This window comes from Musca autumnalis, unplaced genomic scaffold, assembly GCF_047663935.1.
Source record: "Musca autumnalis isolate F117 unplaced genomic scaffold, ASM4766393v1 scaffold_2, whole genome shotgun sequence".
In the NCBI taxonomy this organism is placed as follows: Eukaryota; Metazoa; Arthropoda; class Insecta; order Diptera; family Muscidae; genus Musca; species Musca autumnalis.
In genome coordinates, this window is record NW_027411755.1 from 253,279,179 (window position 1) to 253,301,125 (window position 21,947).

The following is a 21,947-nucleotide window of genomic DNA, read 5'->3' on the forward strand; positions in this document are numbered from 1 at the left end:
GAATTTTGCTGGGTATGCTTACATCAAGTAAAGGAACACTTTTCGAGTAAAAAGAGGTAAAACTCGAAGATTCTTGCAAGTAAGGGAACAGAACTAACATCTCAAACGGCGCTAAAACAATAAACAATCATTTACACTGTTACTTTACACTGGAATTTTCCAACTACAATCCATATTGAGATCAATGGTAGTTTGTTAAGATATTCTCGAACAGAAAAGAGGCGTTTCTAATGAGAGACAAATTACAATATTTATGAAATTGATCTATTTTTTATAATATTACACAAAAATATACAATAGGTTTAATTTTGTACGTGCTAAATGTTGCTGAACAAATTTCCTCAGTGGCCTTTATGAAGTTTTCAATTATACAACTAAAAATTAAAAAAGTGAAAACATTCAGTAACATTTTCTAAGAATTGTTACAAAATATCGAGTATGTACACTTAATATCTACATAAAAAATTTTAATATGCAAATTTCAAATGTCTTTTAAGTTTTGAAAATCTCGATTAGATTCATGTGCCCAAAGAAAGGTTAAAGAGGTCGCCTCTCGTTTTTTTATTTGCTTAATGCTTTTTGATTTTAGTAAAATATCGACATTGAAAAATATCGAATAGTTATTGGCAAGTGTACTTGCAAGCAAGCACACACACTCTGGACGGTACAATACATATATTTGTATAATTAATAAACACCGATTGTATGAAGTCATCTTCCGATACAAATAACAAACAATAGCACAACACATGGGCACAAATTGTATGCTTTTCGAATTGTTGGTATATTCTTTGGCGAACCACTTAATTTGAGTATAAGAAATCAAATAGATTGAATAAAAAACAAATTATAAAAACAATAATGTTGGAATATTTGTTTGAAATACTTAATGTATTTCACAGGCAACATATCATTCGCATGCATCATTGATTGAATACAAATTAGAAATTGTAAGAAATTTTGATTTCATTTGAGGTATTAAACTATTTTTATATCCTACATCAACCTAGGGTCTTAATAAAACGCATAATTTAAATTGTCAGTTGGCCTGTTCCTTAAAAACAGTAAAATTTTTATAAATTGGATGCTTTTGGGAGTAAGCGAACATTTTTTGATGTAAATATGACCCGAGATCTATATACCAGGGGCTGGATTCTCGTTCTATGAAAATTTGAAATGAAAAATATTGTCCTTATATATTTTTTTTTCATTTGAATATCTGTCAAATAAATGACGTAAATTGCCAAAACACCTGTTTTAAATGCAAGTGTAAAATGCATTTAAAAAGAAATTTTGGTGGAACATATAGAACGTTTACATATGACCGTATTTAATAAATTCGCTGGATTTCGAATGTCATTTCCATTGCGTATATGTCAAATAAATCTTCATAAACAAGTTTAACTCGGCAAAAAGATCTAATGTAAACGGAGTTTAACATACAAGAACACATACCTTTTGACTTCCGATTTAGACATTTTTTATTATTTTATAGTTATTTTAATTTTATGGACATACATAAAAAATTAAAGCTATTCTCATGTTAGACATTAACATTTCAATTCACATTATGTAGGCAATTAAAATTGTTCGACCCTGTCCTTAAACTTAATCCTCTTTTTGCTGGGAACATTTTCAAATTTTATCAAACAATGTATGTATTTTATTATTTGGAAATTGAAATGCATGAATAATACTTTATAAATACATTTTTAATATATGCATATTTATATGTGTGCATGTATTTTTTCACTATACTTATAAACATTGCCAGTTTTAATATATTGTTTATAGTGAAATAATCCCCTTTAAAGAATAAACAAATTGTCAAAAACTTAAATACTTTTAATTCAAAATTGTCAAAAACTTAAATAACATAAATAAAAAAAAGATTATCAGAAATTTAATTAAGAATATTCTGGTTCTTAGCATTGGGTGAACACATGCGGATAAAATAAACATTTTACAAGTAAACCTGCATTTATACTATAATAAAATGCGCTTTTGAGTTAAGTTTTGTGTCATTTCTGGTAGAAGAATTACGAAATACACTCGTTTTCAACAGTTAATTCCATTGCTTAAACGTCAAATGATTTCAATTTTTTTTCAATTCAATTGTTTCTTTGTTTTCAAATAACGTTATAAAAAATACAAATTTAACGAACATTTCTTATGGTGTTTAAAGAAACTTACAGCATGATCGAATTTGACCGTCTGCTGGATAATTGAGTTATTTAAATGTGTTAATAGTTAAATTCATTAATTAAATTTTGCTGTATCTCAGTGCTTCTTATAAGAATTTGTATAGTTGAGGCCAGCAGCAAACTTCACCACCATTTAAGATTCTAATAATCTCGTTTTGCGTTAATTGGGTTTCCTGGAAATATTTTCTACGTATGTTTTTTAAAACTGGACATCTTCCCATAAAATGAATAAATGTTTCGGATTCTCCCAGATTGCACAAAGAACAACTCTGCCCATCACCAGTTCTATTTTTGTTAAAGTTTAACCAGAATAAATCCCCTATAGCTTTCATAATCAGTGATATTTGTTCTTGACTGAAGTTAGCATTAAAGTAGTATGAACCTATATTTAGATCAATTCGATATTCACTGGAACGAGCGTTTTGTATTGATTCATTACGTGCACTATTCTTCATTTCTTGCAGTATCAATTGCCCTGCCTCCAACCAATTTCTTTTATTCAGCATAATACTGCTATGGGCAATGTTAAATTGCGCAAGTTGTGAGGTATAATCTTTAAACCAGGCAAAATTCTTATTGACAACCTTCGCGGCCAGTATTTGGGGTAATCTGTAACTTTGGAGATCAAATAACACTCTTGCCAAGTATTGCATATGTAGGCCGTAGGTGTAAATATAACCAGGTTCATATCCAGTTTCCAGTGATATTACATAGTTAGGCGTAGTATCCGGGAGACGTAAAATTTTTTTTGATGAAAAAACGATATACTTTATCACCCAGATTAAAATATGAATGACCCCAGATTTGTGCCCCATAGCTACGTATCGATCGACAAACAGCTAGGAACATTTTCCATTTCGCTAATAGACTCACAGATGGTTTTGAAATAAATGTTTTCCATGTTGAGTTTAAGGTTGAAGTTGACCTTAAACTCTTCTCTTCTTTTTTACGAGGTGTTTGATAAATGACAATTTGGGTGTTAGTAATATATCAAGATACTTGTACTCGTTTACTACCCTTAGTGTTTCGTCTTTGTACGACTATTTTTCATTTGTAGATAGTTTGCCACCTTTCCTAAAAATCATTATTTCTGACTTAACTTGGTTCACCTACTTACCCCATTTATCACAATAAGTGTCCAAATTATCAATCATGCGTTGTAATACTTTCGGATTGTCTGCCATTATTACAATATCATCCCCGTACATTAGTAAACGGATATTAGTATTATCTATATAAAGTCCGCTTTCTAGCTGCTCTTGCAGATCGTTTAAGAAAATCGCGAATAGGATTGGTGACAATGAACATCCTCTCAGCAAAAAAGTTTGGAAGTAGTGCAATGCAGAGTTATGATTTCAATACATCCACACGGAGTTATGAAAAATGACCTCCGTTCAATACATTTTAGAAGCACTCGCTTAAAGATCCCTAGCCAAATAAGCGAATTTGTTGATCCCTACAAAAGATGTCGCAGTCTTTTTTTCTGAACACAAGAAAGAGTGTCTAAAATTCCAAGAATTTGTTAAAAAAATACAAACTAAGGATGCGAACATTGCAGTAATTCACGAGACGCAAATTATTTTTGGAGTGCAGTTAGATTTATTTTGGAAATCTGAACTGGAGTAGGAGGAAAATTCAAAAACCATTTGGATGATGAAGCAAAATCAATTGCGGTGTAATAAAATGCAGAGCAGAGGAAGTAAATTCAGTCACGATTAAATTTAATTGAGAATTTTTATAATTCGTGTTAATGTAATAAAGTTAATATTCTTGTTTTCCACAAATAATAAATATATTTTATTTATTTTGGGATATTTTGCAATGGCTTGCATTTTTATAGCATCGTTAGACTGTATTTAAATTCAATCCAAAACACTGCATCAAATGCCGTGATTTGGATCGAAAATGGGCTACATCTTAGCTGTGTGCTGTGGATGCAAAATGGAGAGCATCCTAGCTGCGCGCTCTCTTGTAAAATTCATAAGTGAATTCATAGGAAGAGATGTACTCCAACGGCACATGTGCTGTACAACGGCAAATGTGCTGGGCCTTGTTTAACTCCACTATATGTGTTGAAAGGTTCTGATAGTTCAGACCATGCCGACTGGTATTCTTGTATATCCTTTCAACGAATGTACTAATTTTTGATGAAAGGCCAATTTTATGTGGTTTAAATATTAAGAGATCTCTTGGTACTCTATCGAAGGCAGCCTTGAAGTCAACAAAAAATGCGTACACCTTCTTATTGTCATTAAGTTTCAGATTCACTACAGCTGATCAGTTAAAAATTTTGTCCACTGTGGATTAACCTTTCCTAAAGCCTTCCTAGAAATCGTTTAATATCTGATATATGTTTATCCACTCCGTAATTCTGCAGTTCACCATTCCAATCATCAACTTTTCAATACAATTCATGAATGTGATACCACGATAGTTATTGACATCGTTTATATTTCCCTTTTTGTGAATTGGAAATAAAGGTTTCTAAGTCTTCACAACCATTTAAAATGCTTGTATATATATTCGCAAGATTTTTTAAGAAGTCATCGGTTGCATACTTAAAAAACTAGTAAGGAATCCGGTCCTCACCTGGAGCTTTATTGAGTTTGCCATTCTTTAGTTGGTCCTTAATTTGTCCAACTGTAAACTTTATATCCAAGTATATATCAGTTATGTTATTAGGAGCATAATAGGTGTAGTCATACATTGTGGGTTTAGAAGGTTTTCAAAGTATATCTTCGTCAAATTAAATCCAATGGATTTCAGATGATTTTTTATTTGACTTAGGATTAGTGCACCAATAGTCGGCCTACTAAGCATTTTCTTATGTTCAATCTTTCACCTCTCCGAGTGAAAATAAATGTCCAATTATACTGAAGCCAGTTTGATGTGATTTGAATTTTTGTATACTTTTGGATTTAATTTATTTTTTCTAATATTTGTGAAATTTGCACATTTTTAAAAAAAGTGCCTTTGTACCAATATTCGTCCACATATTCCAATAGTCGGCCATGGTATGTGCCTATAGTCGGCCACTAGTAATATATTTGTGTAAATTCGCTATTTTTATTAAAAAAGTAAACAATTTAATCCAATCTGATATGTTTTTGCTTCATCTGCTAAAGGGGGTCTTCTATTGTCTTCCCATTACCACTAGAGATTTCGACAAGTACTCCAACAGCACTTCATTAGGAAATTTTCTTCTCGTGAGTTACCGTAAAAATGTTCCCAACTTTTGGTTGTATTTATTTATTTTATATAAAAATTTTAGAATTTGCACACTTTGTCTATCTTTGAAAAAATGCTGTAGTTTTAGGTATCTACAAATTGGCTTGCTTGCTAGGAATCACTAAGCAACTGCTTGTTAAATGCATCGAACGGAGTGCCGTTTTCACGACTCCCTTAAACTGTATCCGGATGCAATTTAAATGTGAGAAATGTATGACAATCGTTGGATCGCATCCAAATGCTGTCAAAATGTAAGGAATTGGAGTGCCTTTTTCACGACTCCGATTAAACTGCATCCAGATGTTAAAATGTGAGGAAAGGATGTCATTCATTGGATCGCATCCGAATTCGGTTAAAATATAAGGAATGGAGTGCCTCTTTAAGGACTACATTGCACTACTTCCAATTTATTTTGCTGGATTACTTAGCATTTACACCAGACATCAGCATGTCTTTCTAAGTCCCGGGATGTAGGTTGATGGAATTTCAAACGAATATGTTCTCGATTTGGAGATTTTTTTTCGTGGTTGTAATTAATGTTTAAAGTTTTCTAAAGGCTGGAATTTTTTATCTGTATTCTTGACGAATTTGGATATCATGTAATTTATTTCAGTTTCTCCACTATATGCCATATAAATAGCTCTGTTGCTTTTCGTGCAAAAATCTTCCAGTTTTAATACTTTTTACTCGAATAGCGTTCCCTTACTTCAAAAAGCCTACAATTGATATGAGAGCCTTCCATAACTTTTGTGATTTCTACTATTTTTGAGAGTAAAGCAACAGACCACATTTGTTTATCCGTTCATCATTATGTTATGCTTTTAATTCATTCATTAGTTTCAACCGTGTACAAATGTATTTAAAAATATGACCTAACATAAAAAGAATCTAAACAATTTCCGAAATTTATTTAAATTTCATTGCGTTATTAGAAACAATGAAACCATAAAAACGCAACTGATTAATGATTTTACCTGATGCCACCTCTCCATATAAATTCAAAGGTAAACAATCAACATAGTTAAAACATGTTTGACAACAAAAAAGCACACAGATAAAACAAAACAAAGTAACAACAAGAGCGGTAGAGCTAAACAAATATTAAATAATAATAATAATAAAACAATAATCGGATGAAGTCACAGACGACGAAACTTGGCACACCTCTCATCAGAGATACAAACGAGACGAACTAGACATCATCAAGCAACAATGATTTGTCAATAATTTATTTTTTTATTTTTGTATTATTCTAAAAAACGTCCTTGACTTAGGTAGGTGTCATTTATATATTTTACACGAACACCTTTTATTGTTCGGGTGTCTTTTATATAAAAATCCAAACAAAAAAATTGCTTTCTTACATGCTGCTGGCCTTAGACTGCGATATGGATTTATTGGAGGATTAGGCTGCCAAAAACGATTAAACCAATTTGGTACATATCCCGCATACCACGATGACATACTTCTCAATTTGTCTAATGGGATTTTAATTATTACTTTAATATTTTATGATAGCACTTCACAGATAACAATCAATCGCGATCACAAAACTCGAATTCATGAAAACGTTACTTTTTGCGTTTAATTCGAAAAAAGGTTTGAGATGTGTACGCAAGAACCTTCACAAAGCTTCCGCGTACCGTGGTCGTGATGTATTCCGTAACAGTTGCAGTGGCTAACTGAATTTATTCCGGCAATATAAAATTCTATAGATCTGTGATTGAGGGTGTTCCATCCACATGAACTTTAGGCTAGAAGATAACAAACAACAACAATCATCTAACCAGCAGCACTATTGCGCTGCTGAGAGGGAGAATAACTTTGATGTGCACACTATCAACAGTGATGCCAACTACGATTTGAAATCAGATTTGTTTGGATTTACTAAGTCAAAACAATGTAAAAGTACTAAACCATATGAAATATGACAGACCATGGCGGCATTAGAATGTTTGATAGACCTTGATCTGAACAATTTAGAACGAAATGTAAACAAATGTTGATCATTGGTCTGAATTTGAGCAACGGATGGAACAATCGCCAACTAAAACCGTCTTTGCATTAGAGCTTTTTGCCGGGTTAACCTTCTATATGAGGATTTATTTGACGTTGGTGCTATGGAAATGACATTTGAAACCCAGTGGGCTTATTAAATCCGGTTAAGTGCAAACGGGGTATTATAATTTCATCATGGTTCACATCATGATGCAATTAATAAGGTGAACCAGAAACTACAACAGCAATGCTTGCTTTACATTTACGAAATCCACTCGTTTTCAACTGTCAATTTCTTGGCGTATACGTTAAATGAAAACTCATTTGAAATCCATTGGATTTCATTTGACGTTTAAGCAATGGAGTTGACAGTTAAATCGAGTGGATTTGGTAAATGTAAACCTAGCGCAAGACTAGTTTGATTGAAAATACTTCATATGTAAACAAAAATTATGACAGCTAATTTTTGTTTACGTTCTCATACGATTAATCCATAATAACGCCCAATTTGACAGATGGGGTGAAATCAGCTGTTCTTACTGTTCCACCCATGACAAAATTACCAAGGTAGTGGTATCCATGGCCCAATAATAGGTCCTCCATCAAGCGAATTCAAAGAAAAACGAAGATTTTAAATGTCAAAATTCGTAAACGGAGGCGAAAAAATTTTTGAGGCGAATTTCTTTTCTGTCAATTCAGGTAGATACAAACAAAACATTTTCCGAGAAAAAGTTGTTACCGAAGTTATTTTTGTTTGGCGAAACAGAAAATACCAGCTGATCGAACTTGAAATACTAAAATAAGTTATTTTAAATTCAATTCTCATACAAACACAACAAATGTTGACATTTTACGTGTACAACATTAAGTTTATTTCTTTTCTTTTTTCGAGATACATCTACCTGTTTCTATACAGTTCGACATTTCAATAGCTCACAGCGAATTCAAATGACAAATATGAATTTTGACAGCTCAAATCGAAATCATCTGATTTTGCCGGAGGACCTATAATTGGGCCATGGTGGTATTCATGGTGTAAGAAAGAAGGTGATACAATAATAGCAACCTATGTCTTCATTTGCTGTCAAAACATATTTTTAATCAAAAATAAATAACAAATATTTCGCTTCTATAAAAAATATCTGTGTACAATATCTTTGTTTAAGCTTCGCGAATAATATTTTAACGTTTTCTTCTAACTTTTGTGGATATTTCGCGCAAAAAAAATTGACAGCAAATGAAGACTACAACCTAACGTCAACTATTGGATCACCTTGTTAAATTCGCCTTGGTGGTATTGTAACATTTTGAATATGTTACGTCAAAATTTTCTTTATGTTGTTGGGGAAATTACAACAAAAATATTTTTTCTATAAAGGGTGTTGACATTTCATATACGATTGTGTGAAGACATATTTATTCCATTCGGAGATTTGACAGACTGTATTATTCTTATACAGGGTTCACAAGGATGAAATGAATAAGGCAAAAAGATACTGCAACAACAGGACAATTTTGATTGAATGAAATAACCATAAACAAAACATAGACAAAATTTTGACAGATTGAAGAACAATCTGTCAAAATTTTGTCTATGTTTTGTTTATGGTTATTTCATAAGAGCTGTGTTTTTATACGTGATAATTAGTAATAATTATTACTAATGTTGCAAATTTTGACAGTTGCATAAATTAAAAATTGCAGAAAAATGTTGCAGCAACATTTAGTAAGTAAAAAGACACAGCTAATAAAAATGAATTTGATAGATTGAATGAAATCAGCTGGTCTTATCCATCCAGTTCATAAATGGCTCGCGTCACAACAACCACATGAAAACTTCAAGAACAAACTTGGCATCACTTACACATTTTTGATGATGTTGTTGTTTTCGAAGCGCCATACGACTCACAATGGACCATATGTGCCGAAGCCTTAACGGGTTTTAATATTGGCGTTTTGTATATCATACACTGTTGGCATCATTGCTAGCTAGCAAGTCAACAAACAGAGGGTCGCCAGTGTGCTGCTAGTAAGCGCGCCAAAAGGGAGATACATACATTAGATACAATCCAAATAGGTGACAGAGAACAAACAAATGCTAATTTGAATAAAGTTCTAAGAGAGTGAGCGATTGATCGTTTTAGGTTAAAATATTCATTCTTGTTTATAGAATCTAACCCATTGTGGGAGTTAAGAGACGGTTGTTGTTACCTCCTACTACAATCAATGCAATAATTGCTAGTAAATACATGCAGCACTATTAATTTGAATGCATATTTGGTTTGATCTCGAGAAATAGTATTAAAATTCACAACATCAGTACTCCCTCTCTTTTTCTATTTTACTTATGAATTAATTAATGATCGATGGATGGAAGGATCGATGACCAGACCTGTCATTGTCAACAAATGAATGAATGTACATGAATATCTAGCCCATTAACGCTTCCTATGTACGAGCAAGTGTGTGGTGTGCAGCATTTCATTACCGAGTGTACGATGGCGTCATGGTTAGATGATATTCTAGATTAAATTACATTACGTACATAGTAATTTGAATTGTTGAGAAAAGTGTGTCTAATGTCTATTTTTAAAAGTTTATTTATATGAGATATTTTACACGAAAATAGAAAGAAAATTTTCTTGGGATAAATATTTTTGAACGAATTTGTTCAATGATATTTTTTCACCCCATGGTAACCTATAATTTTGTGAAATAGTAGTAAAATCATGTTTACATTAACGGAATACAGTGGATTTCTTTTACCATTTCCATTGCGTACGTCAAAAACTCATCTGAAATCCAGTGGTTTAATTTGGCACATGTATTCGCAATGAAATTGACAGTTGAAATCCACTCGATCTCGTAAATGTAAACGAACTCTAAAAGAGGGCAGAGTTAATCTCCAACATGAGGATTTAATTAACGTATGTATTACTAAATCCAGTACAACGTAAACGTACTGTATGATATACTATCCAAAGCAATGTTTAGGGCCTTCAAGAACAAACTTGGTATCACTTACACATATTTCATGTGGTTGTTGTTTTTATGTGTGACGCGACGGACCGTATAGGCCTCTGCATATACGGCGCGTTGAGCGTCGCGTTACAACAACCACATGAAAACTTCTAGAACAAACTTGGCATCACTCACACATTTTTTATGTGGTTGTTGTTTTTAACGCGCAACGCGGCACACAACGGACCGTATGTATTTGGCCCATTAGAGCTTTTTCTTCTTTATGAGGATTTATATGGCATATACGCTATGAAATTGACATTTGATATCCAGTGAATTTATTAAATCCGGTTGGTAATATGCAATATGCTCTTTAAGTTATAAATTCCATAGCTGTCAAATAATGTTTTGTATCGGAATTAATCTCCAGATTTGCTATATTTATTGGAAGCCTTCGCATTTTTTACAGTTTACATAAGGTATGTTCCCTTACTTTTAAAAATGACATAACTAGCAGATGTTGTCGACTACCCTCATATCAATTGTATGCTTACATCAAGGAACACTTTTCGAGTAAAAAGTGGTTAAACTTGAAGATTCTTGCACGTAAAGGAACAGAGCTATTGTATGCAGTTGTCGCACATTACGCGTGTGTGTTCCCCTACTTTTTTAAATGGTAATAGTAACAAAAGACAAAACTGTGAAAAGTGAGTTCCACATATACAACTTTAATCAAAAAGTACAGGAACGGATAAAAGTGGAAAAACATGTAAAAGACTGGAACAAGTGTCAAAGTCGACTTAGCAGCCTATCCTATCGGGAGCTCAAATTTCTCGTGTAAACAGTTTTTAAAGCGAACGCCATTCACCGCCAGTTAGAGGTCTGTCTGGTTACCCTAAAATTTGTAACAATTTGTACCAATTGTTGCTGGAAGTCGTCTGTTAACACAAAAAACCAGCAGAAGAGAGCGATTTGAGAGAGACATTTTGGCAGTTCTTTGTGCTGTTTTACATTTAAACGATTTGTCTTACGATTTTTTGTCTCCTCTTTGCTCATCTTCGTAAATTTCACACAAAGGGTTGCATTTTTTTGTAACATTGTACCAAATGTGCATTTTGTTAAATATTCTTTATGTCAAAAGAAGATATTTTATAAAAAATATTTCATAAAAATGTTAAAAAACTCATAAAAATAATCATTTTATGCGTTAAATATTTTTTTATGCACAAATTCATTGCAAAACTTAAATTCTGTTTCAATTTCTCTTACTATGTTTTGCAACTCTGCTTAACAAGAATAACCACCACAAAGAGGAGACAAAAAATCGTAAGAGAAATCGTTTAAATGTAAAACAGCACTTTCACTGAGAGATTGCAAATTCTTGCTGGACAAATTTCTTCTAGCAAGCACTAGCAATTCTTCTTCCTGAAAACAGTCAATCATCTGTTGTTAGTTTTTTTTTTTTTTTTGTTTTTTGTTTGTGAAAATTAAAAACAATTTTATTGTGGAAATAACATAGTCTTATTGAATTGTTTTATGGAGAACAAATTTTTAAAGTGGACAAATACTTTTTTGCTTCATTTCCTTTTTTATGTTTAATAAAAATACAATGTGTTTGCTTCCTTCATTGGCGGACAAATTGTTCTGTTTTGGCAAGACAGCTGATTTCTTGCTGGTTTTTGCTGGGAAGGTGTCTGTTTACCTCTTACAATTTTCTAGCAAAAGAGAATAAAAACCCCTTACTCTCTGAGAAAGTTCTTGCTGGACAATTCATGCTAGGAAAGTAACCAGACCAGCCATGCACGCGTCTTTACGAAAAAGTTAACTGCAACTCTCTTTCCCATACAAAAGGCAAAATAGCATTCTCTTCTTGTGCATCATTGAACCAGACCATAGATGGTCAAAATTACTCTTAAATATTTTTTAAGGGAAAAATAAAACGGCGTTTTTGTTAGAATTGATTTACTTTTTTAATATTTTTAACACACAGATGACATCTAAACTATTACAAAAAATGATTTTATTAAAAATAAAATAACAAAACAACCCGTAAATGTTTATTTATGTTGTAACAACGAAAAAGAGAAACAAACCACAGCAACGCTGGCGTGCTAGAAAGCCCATCTATGAACCAGACAGACTTTATGTTTTAAGAGATGTGAACGTTTTACAACTTATTTGGGGAACGGTTTTTGTGGTGAAATGTGAAAAGTGAAAAAAATGTAAAAACTTTTTAGTTCTGGAACAAAGCTATAGTGTTGTGTCCCTAGGATATTTTATCCAAACGTTTTTTAGGTTTCAACATTATAAATCTAATGGTCCTTTGAAAAGATTTCTAAATTCTACGATCTTTATTAAAATACGACGATATTATTAATTTTTTACCATAACCTTGAATTTTCTCAAAACAGATATCTAAATATTATAACAGGTGTTTGTTGGAATTTTTCATATGAAATTGTTAAATTAATTATGTTCAAAATATTTGTTTATATTGGATATTATTTGTGAATAAGAATGACTAAAAACAAATTGCAAACAAATGGACACATTAGTAGAAAGAAATTTTGAGTGTCTATTCTTTGACGTTGATTCCAAAATCAATATTAACAAAAATACAATTCCAGTTTTCGTAATGAGTCAAGGCAAATATCCATACAATATGCATTCTGTAATATTTCTTTTGTTTTCACTTTCAAAAGACAGACTCATATATTTTATAAAATAAGCCTTGTCGCCTGCATCAAAGAAATTTTATACCATTACCATTTTCAAATACCTGTACAAGAATTATTAGTTTAAATAACCTAGGTGGATGATTTATAGTCAAGTTTAAAGGATACTATATTTCCGTATTGTGTATATATTATTTTTTATATTTTCTTGTGGGTGGCACCGTTACAAATAAGTCATTAAAAATTGGTTTGAAAAAAGTGTCTACATACCGACTGCATCAATACGAAAATGGTCAACTAACATTTCGTTCTTTACACTTATTGGCGTTTCGTCAACATCACTATTATGTTGATGATGACGACGACGGCAAGGAAAACAAGTTTTCCAGCAATCGCACATATTCGTTTTAACAGTTTTGCTGTTAATATCATAGCTTGTAAACGTATTTCCCATAATGGAATATCAATAAAATCTAGACATTTAAATATTAAAACAAACAAAAATTCACGGCTCAGAGTTAAACAACGACGCGATTTTTTTAAATTGCAACAACGTCAGCCGACAAATGTTTCCAAATAACTGATCTGTTTAAACGAATTTGTTTCATTTTAAGTGAGGATTATTATTTTATATTTGTTTACAAAAATGAATATACTAAAAAAGTTTAACATGCACATATACAAAAATATGTATGATTGTTCTTATCTATTTTAGAAGCTTGAAAGTGAATATTACCAAAATCTGTTGCTGTTAAATTTTTATAAAAAAGAAAAGGAGAAAGCTACAAGAAGCACGATTTAGAAGCTTGAAAGTGAATATTACCAAAATCTGTTGCTGTTAAATTTTTATAAAAAAGAAAAGGAGAAAGCTACAAGAAGCACGATCATCATGAGTAGAAAATATGAAAGGCTGGGTCTTGAATACACATACAAGTTGGATAAGGACTGTAGTGTGTTCCATGCTGAAATCCTCGCAATAAGGAAAGCTGCAGAGTTGATAAATAGTTCGGATGCTGAAATCTTTGAACCGGTGATTATTTAAAGCGGCACTAAAAGCTATCAAATCCAAATCTGCAGTGGAATTCTGTAATTAATTTTTCCAGTTAACGATAAAAATCGGTAAAATTAAAAGGCTTATAATTTCGGTAATTAAAATTAAAATTGTTCGGTAAGTTAACAACCAAAATAACGTTGTCGCTAAAGCTGTAAACACATCCAACGTTTGGGTAAAACTTTCCTTTTTGCATTGACGTCCGAAAATTTCACTTATCAGGCATTTTACAGATTCCGATAGTTTTTGCTTTAGCTTCGTCCAATCTCGATCTATTTGGCGAATTCCGATAGCCTTATTATATATAAATTGGCCTGTTCCCGTACTTTATAAAGTGGTAAAAGTCGTAAAAGTTTTAAAAGTCGTAAACGATTTTCATATAAATTTTGTGTACGGGAACGCAAAATGTGTAAAAGTGGTAAAAATTGTAAAAACTTTTTAGTTCTGGAACAGAGCTAATATGTCAACATAACAAATACCTTGAGTTCTTTCTTCTTTTTTTCTCTTTTATCTTTGCTTTAATTTATCATTCGTAAAGCCAGATTGTTTATACTCTCAGCAATTATGCTAACGAGGGTATATACACTTTCATACGGGCAAAATGTGCCTCATCGAAATAATGGTTCTATACCAGACGTGACCAAAAAGAGAACAGCCCAAAATGTGAATGTATTCAAACTATTGGCAACTTATGACTGTGTGTTAGTGTGTTTTTATGCACGCACGCTACAAAACAAAAACAAATCAAAACATTGTCTCTTTTTCGTACGCTCTTTCTAGGCATTCGGGTCGTATGTGTGTAAATTGCCGAAAAACTTCGGCACCGCTGTGTCAAAGAAGAACACATTTGTTCTATACCCCAAGTATGTTTGGACGAAATACGTTTCAGACAATTTGGTGTCAATTTAGCAATGTCCGTCCGTCTGTCTGGTGCCCACGATAACTGCGGACGGATGAACCGATTTGGTCGAAAATTTGGCCTTCGTAATATATTTCCAAACTTAGTTTAAGTTCGAAGATGGGCCATATCGGTCCACTCCTTCAAGTAACACCCCCACAAAAGTGAACATGTTCGGAAAAATTGTTCGAACGATAACTCTTAAAGGTAATAAATGAGGTTCCAATATGGGCTTTATCGGTCCACTCCTTCGGGTACCTCCCACACAAAATTTAGGAAAAGTTCAGTTTAGGACTTGCTCTCGAATCGCTTTGATTTTTGTTGTAACAACTGGTATCCCCATCACGGCAGTACAAATTTTATTAGGGGCAAGTCCATACTTCCTGAGAAAATAGCGCGAACGCTGTAAAAACGCTCGATATTATGTTTTTCGTGGGCAAGTCCATGCTTTCAGTAGAGTTGTTGTTGTTGTAACAGTGTTTTATTATTATGTTTGTATGTTCATTCTCCTGTTCAATCTGGCTCTGGGTCTATCTCCAGTTCCAGGAAGTTGGCTACTTCGATGGGATGTAACCACAGATCCACTGGAGTCCGATGAGTAGGCTTGGCGGGGCAGTTGAGTAATAGGAATTTAGGCTACTGCAATATCCCGAGCGTAATTGAGCCAAAACTACTCTGGTTCGTCGATAAATGGGGGATGTGCTCCGATGACTGAATTCACACAATAATTGCTTATGGTCTTAGCAACTGTGTTTGTGTGAATGCCTGTCTGATATGCCTGTTGATCTAGAGGTTCTCTCCTATATTGTTGGACCGCCGTCTCTAGAGCATGAATATTTCTCTTGATATGCCTGGGTGTATCGGTGGCCAGCAGATGGTGATTGGAATGGCTTTCACGGTAACACCCGAGCAAGTACTGCAACGATAGCATCGCATTATGTTGTCGTACTGGAAGAATCTTTGCCTCCTCATGTAGATGGTCCACTGTATATTTGAGGAGGCACCCTGTTGCTGCTCTCAGGGCGGCGTTCTGACAAATTTGAATCTTATCCCACTGCGTGTCATATAAATTCGGGGACCAAACTGGCGCCGCATAGCTTACCACAGACCGACCTATCGCTTTATACGTGTTCAACAAGGTTTCTTTATCTGCACCCCAAGTGCTGCCGGCTAGGGACATGAGGACCTTGTTCCTACATTTCGGTTTATCATAGATAGGTGTGACATGCGCGGACGACGTGAAAGTGGTGTCGAATGTGACCCCTAGAATTTTGGGGCAGTTTGTGGTCGGAATTCTGCTGCCATCGACCCTAATATTCAACTCTCTTCTATACTGCGCCGTCCATGTTGTGAACAGAGTGGCCGTCGATTTACTGGCGGATATCTGCATATTCCTCGCGTGGACAAAGGTGGTAAGATCGGTTAAATAGGAGTTCAGTCTCTCACAGATGTCATCAGGGTAGGTACCTGACGCCAAGATCGTACAATCATCCACATACGTTACGATCTCAATGCCGTCTGGAGGAGGCGGAATATAGGAAAGGTAGAGGTTAAACAATTCCGGAGATATCGCCCCTCCTTGGGGAACTCCCTATTTCACTCTACGGGGCTTGGATTTCTTGTTCCTGAATTCCACATACGACTGGCGACCACACATATAGTTGATTATCCAACGTTTCAGACTTGGCCGGAGGGTTGTCTGCTCGATGTCCTCGAACAGACAGCGTGGAGTGCTTGACAATATCAAAGGCTTTTGATAAGTCAAGCGCCACCATCACTGTTCTATCACACGGCCGCTCCTGGTTGAGTCTCGACAAATATGTGTTGAGATGGCGTGCTGTGCTGCTTACGGAATCCATGCTATTTATAATGCTGGGGAGGACTAAGGCCTCAAGGGTCTTCGCTACAGGTGGCAAAAGCAAAATCGGCCTGTACGATTCACCTTTGCTAGCATCCTTGCCTGGCTTCAGTAGCGGGACCACCCTGCCCATTTACCAGACTTCGGGAACAATAAGGGTGGCTAGCGACAGGTTGAGAACTTTAGTGAGATACTCCACTCCCGGCTCATCCAGCTGTTTCAACATTACCATGGAAATTCCGTCAGGGCCCAACGCTTTGGATGATTTAGCGTTCCTGTGATGGTTCATCCTCGGCAGGAAGAGATCTCTTCTCTTCGCCCTGTCACTTTTTGGGTGTTTGGCTCATCCAGCTGTTTCAACATTACCATGGAAATTCCGACAGGGCCCAACGCTTTGGATGATTTAGCGTTCCTGTGATGATTCATCCTCGGCAGGAAGAGATCTAATGCGACGTAACATTCTTCTCTTCGCCCTGTCACTTTTTGGGTGTTCGAAAAACAGTCGATTGGAGTAACTTGCACACCTCTTCGGGTCAGTCAACGTAACGTCGCCAAACGTGACTGAGGTTCTTTCATCCCTCCTTGCGGGGTTCGAGAGTGACTTAACCGTTGTCCACAATTTACTTATACCGGCTCCAATGTTGCAACTCTTCATATGATTTAACCACTTGTTCCGCTTATGCAAGACCGACCAGCCTGTTAACTTCCAGCTCCCTGACTCTGGGGTCGTCGGAGTTGGTTCGACGAAGCTCATTTGCTAATCCCGTCGCCTCTGCTGGGAAATTTGGTCTTACTTTGGGTATTCGACCAGCAGGTATATGGCGAGCGGCTGCAGCATAGATGATGTCTCGGAATGTCCTTTCCGCTACCCGAACATCTGAAGGATTGGGCAATTCTCTGAAGCGGTGATTGGTGAACTCTCTGATACTCGGCCAGTCAGCTTTCCCATGATTGACGAATGTGCGGCGTTCAGAAGTGATGAGATCGGGTGGTCTGCTGATGAAGACAATTATGGATAGATGGTCTGATCCAAGGGAAAAGACGGGTTGCCAGGTGACGTCATTTGTCAGACCAGGTGGCACGATGGTTATGTCTGGCGAACTGTGACACGCTCCTCTAATTCTGGTAGGGGCGTCCTCATTGACCGAGCAAAACGTAGAGCTATCAATCTGCTCAGCCAGCGCTATACCTCTCTGGTCGTTTCCGAGGGCCGAATGCCACATCTCATAATGCGCATTAAAGTCCCGCAGGACCAGTCGATTATGACCTTCCAAAAGCGGGCTAATGTATATTTCTCGGCGGGATGTATACGTCCAGCAACTCTATCTCGGCAGATCCACACCTGACTGCTACCCCCATACATTCCATGTACGGGTCATTAGAAGCAGGCTCAAGCGAGATATGTCTGTATTGAACAGACTGGTGCAAAAGGAAAGCTAATCCCCAACCTCCACATCTGGTGCGATCCTTCCTTAATACGTTGTAGCCATCAGAACGTAATGACTTATTGCTTCGAGTGCAAAGTAATGACATAAATAAATAAAAATAAATAAGTAATGAGCTGTGGTCGTTCAGCATGGTTTCCTGCACCGCCACGACCTTGATCTTCTTCGGATTCATAAAGTCCTCTATTTCATCGATCTTACCTCGGAGCCCATTGCAATTAAATTGCAAAAAGGATGCATTTTCTGGGATTGGAACAACAACGGCTGGTGTTAAATGCTGCGCGTAATCCGACGACGAAGGAGTTTCGTAATCTGGCGACGACGACTCACTGGGCGCTGTGTTCGCGCAGCATGTGCTGCGCGCTGTCGTAGTCCCTCGCGTGGGCAAGTCCAGAGAAACCCCTTAAATGCACCCACTCCTGACATCTATTGCATCTCACCGAAGGTTGGATGTGGGTGAAGATGCGGATGTGACAAACTGAGCACAGATATATTGGTCCTGGGTTTTCCTCCGTCCCGGCACGGACCAAAAGAATCCCAGCACAGAAAAACGAAACAAATAAAAACACGTGTACACAGAGGTGGCAGCCGCTGGTCGGAACGCTGATGTTGTGTGGTCCCGGGTCAATCCGATACAGAGAACCCGCTGCCGTGGGATTTCAGTAGAGTTGGGCAAACTAGTTCCTGGAGCGGATCGATCTTTTTAGTTCCTTTTCCCAAATGTTCCAAATAGTTCCGAAAGCGATATAGTTCAATGAATCTTTCACTTTCGTCGTTATTTCTGTTTCCTTCGTTTCAAATAGTTCCGAGACCGATGTAGTTCAATGAATCTTTCTCTTCCGTCGTTCCTTTTATTTCCTTACGTTTATTTTACAATGTGGCCGCATCTGAATGATGAACGAACCGAACGAGAAAGATCGGAGTGTGGAATTAAAGGAAGAAAATCAACTATACAAATGAAAGGAATTATATGCACTACTGAAACTATATGAACTAAAGGAAATATATAAATGCCGGATATAGTTCCAATAGTTCCTTGTCCGTTCCGGAACTACACAACTCTAGCTTTCAGACCAACTGAAATGATTGGTGGGCACAATATCTATCAAAAGGAATGACTGCTAAAATAAGATCAACTTCCAACAAAATTGATTATGTTGCTCCATTCCTTCAAGTACATCCTCCGCAACACTTTTGAGCTTCAAACCAAATATATTTTTTGTCGGCAAATTCTAAAAGGGCCACAAAAACCGTAATCGTAGATTCGATATTGTCAATTGATGGACGTTTCAATTCGCACAAGCTTAAGGCCCCGGCACATAGGATCCGTTGTGTGACGCGTTGCGCGTTGAAAACAACAACCATATGAAAAATGTGTAAGTGATGCCAAGTTTGTTCTTTAAGTTTTCATGTGGTTGTTGTCACACAACGGACCGTAAGTATTTGGCCCTTTAGGGTATATCTCTGGTTAATTTTTGTTTGAAGAAAAAAAAATGATTTTCACCAAAAAAAATATGTGGCAATATTTTGTTTTTAATTGGTTTCGTTGATTGAGAAAAAATGATAATTTTTCGAATTTTTTTAATAATATAATAAAAATGTGAAATTAAGTGTGATTTTGTTAATAAAACAATATTTTTATTATTTTTAAGTGTTTTTGGGGTGTTTTAAAGTGACATATTTCTAAAAAATACAGTTCCATTTGTGAATACAAAAGTGGTTTCATTCCGAAAAAATCGTTTTTCGTTTTCTGAAGAAGCTAAATACAGAATCAATACCACTTTCGATCGGAATTGGTTTCTGTGACATGTCTGTATATCTCTATTCATTTTGCACACAACAACACACAGTTTTGGACTTTAACATTAAAAAAGTTTTTAATTTGGCGTTTGACGCCGGCGTTGTTTTAAACATTTTTTTGTTTACATGTCAGACGCATTTTAAGACTATTTTTGTTTTTTAGTTCATTTGTCTCATTTTGTAATAAAAACTATAAAATAAAAATGTCGAACCTTTTATGTGTGTTACCAACGCCCAAAGCAAATCGACGGCGACGGAAGACGCGAAACTTCAAAACAATCGTTGGATCTGTTTAGGGCTTAAAGGCCTGGGTACATAGGCTGCCTCGCCTGGTTGCCTTGTAAGCATATGAAACTGAGCGTGAAAAAAGCGGCGTATTTCATTCTGTTCACACCTTAAGTCCTACCGATAGCAACAGTGTTGTCAACTTTTATTTATACTTTTTTCCGATTTTTGTAGGTAACACAATAATTGTGTTTCAGAATTCCACTACTGAGTCCGTTCTTGAATGTGGTTGGTTGGTAAAATCGGTAAAATTAAAATCCTTATAATTTTTGAAAGTATTCGGTAACTCTAAAGCTACTTTCATACGAAACTTTCTCATTATTTTGGTCTGTTCCTTTACTTCTGAAAATGGTAAAACCGGCAAAAGTAGTAAAAGTTGTAAAATGCTCCCATATGAATTGTATTTGGTTTGTTCCAGAACTCCAAAAATCTACTAATTTTTACTATATTTTCCGATAACATAAAGGAAAAAATGTTATCGTAGTAAAAAATAGTAGATTCTTGCATGGTATAAGTAAAGAGGTAGATTTAAATGAAAAAAATCTATAGAACCCTTGTTTTTCTTGAATTCCTAAAACTTCAAAATAAAAGCAACAAGTGGGTTTGTTTACAATGCTTTTTTTGAGCATTTTATAAAAAACGCGAAAAATGAATGAAGAGTTAAGTTTTCTCCACATAATCGAGTTGTGAATATGATAAACTCATTGTTTCAATGCAAATCTCACCAATTTCTTCCATACAAATGGTCTAAAAACAATTTTAAAAATCATTGAAATTGATTGTTTTTAAAATTGTTTGGCATATTATTCAAACACCACACACACATACACAGTTTGTTTATATTGTTTTGAAGTTTTATGGGCCGATTCCGTACAGCGAGGCGAGTCGGGTCGCGTTGCCAGTTGCAATTTTTCCATTACGTATGGCAATATCGCCTGACGTCGTCAAATGTTGTCGCCGAAATGTTCATTTTCCGGCGACAACAAATTAGCTGTCGCCGTACATTTTTACTAACGAATAAAAATAAAATAAAAATAACTTGTTATCGACGATTATTTTCTATCGCTGTACTTAGTGCATTTTTTAAATTTTGTCGCAGAGACGATAGACGACGCGACATGACTCGCCTCGCTGTACGGAATCGGCCCATTAGGCATACTCGAATGAAAAAATTTAAATTGCCATAAAGCTTTGGCTAACCTTTCTTATTAAACCATGGATTCTTGCAGGTTCTGGAACAGAACAATTGTGTCTGAAGTAAAGGAACGTTTTTCGAGTAAAAAGTGGTAAAACTTGAAGATTCTTGAACGTAAAGGAACAGAGCTATTGTCAGTTTTGAATGTCGATATTTCTGAAGTATCGATAACTGTCCAACCATCCAGCAACCACAAAACAATTTTTTGTTGCATAATGAATGATAAAAATGAACGGCCACACTAGCAAACAGCAACAAAGCTGACATTCAGAACTGACAATGTGTACACAGCTTTAGAGAATCCCACTACAGGCTGTTGCTTGCTTTGCTCCAGTAAAATAATAAATGA

At 35.3% G+C, this 21,947-nt stretch overlaps 1 protein-coding gene across 2 annotated transcripts in view; it reads right to left on the minus strand.

Moving 5' to 3' along the window:
- Tg (Transglutaminase) overlaps positions 1-13,648 on the minus strand; it is a 33,394-nt gene extending 19,746 nt beyond the window's left edge. The window contains exon 1 of one of the 2 annotated variants that reach the window (XM_073971396.1): positions 13,337-13,648. In XM_073971396.1, the coding sequence (XP_073827497.1) occupies positions 13,337-13,520 (184 nt within the window). In that variant the 5' untranslated portion in view covers positions 13,521-13,648. Of the gene's footprint in view, positions 1-6,796; positions 7,230-13,336 lie in introns of those variants that run through there. The other variant, XM_073971397.1, reaches the window with a different exon arrangement.
- Between the last annotated feature and the right edge of the window lie 8,299 nt (positions 13,649-21,947).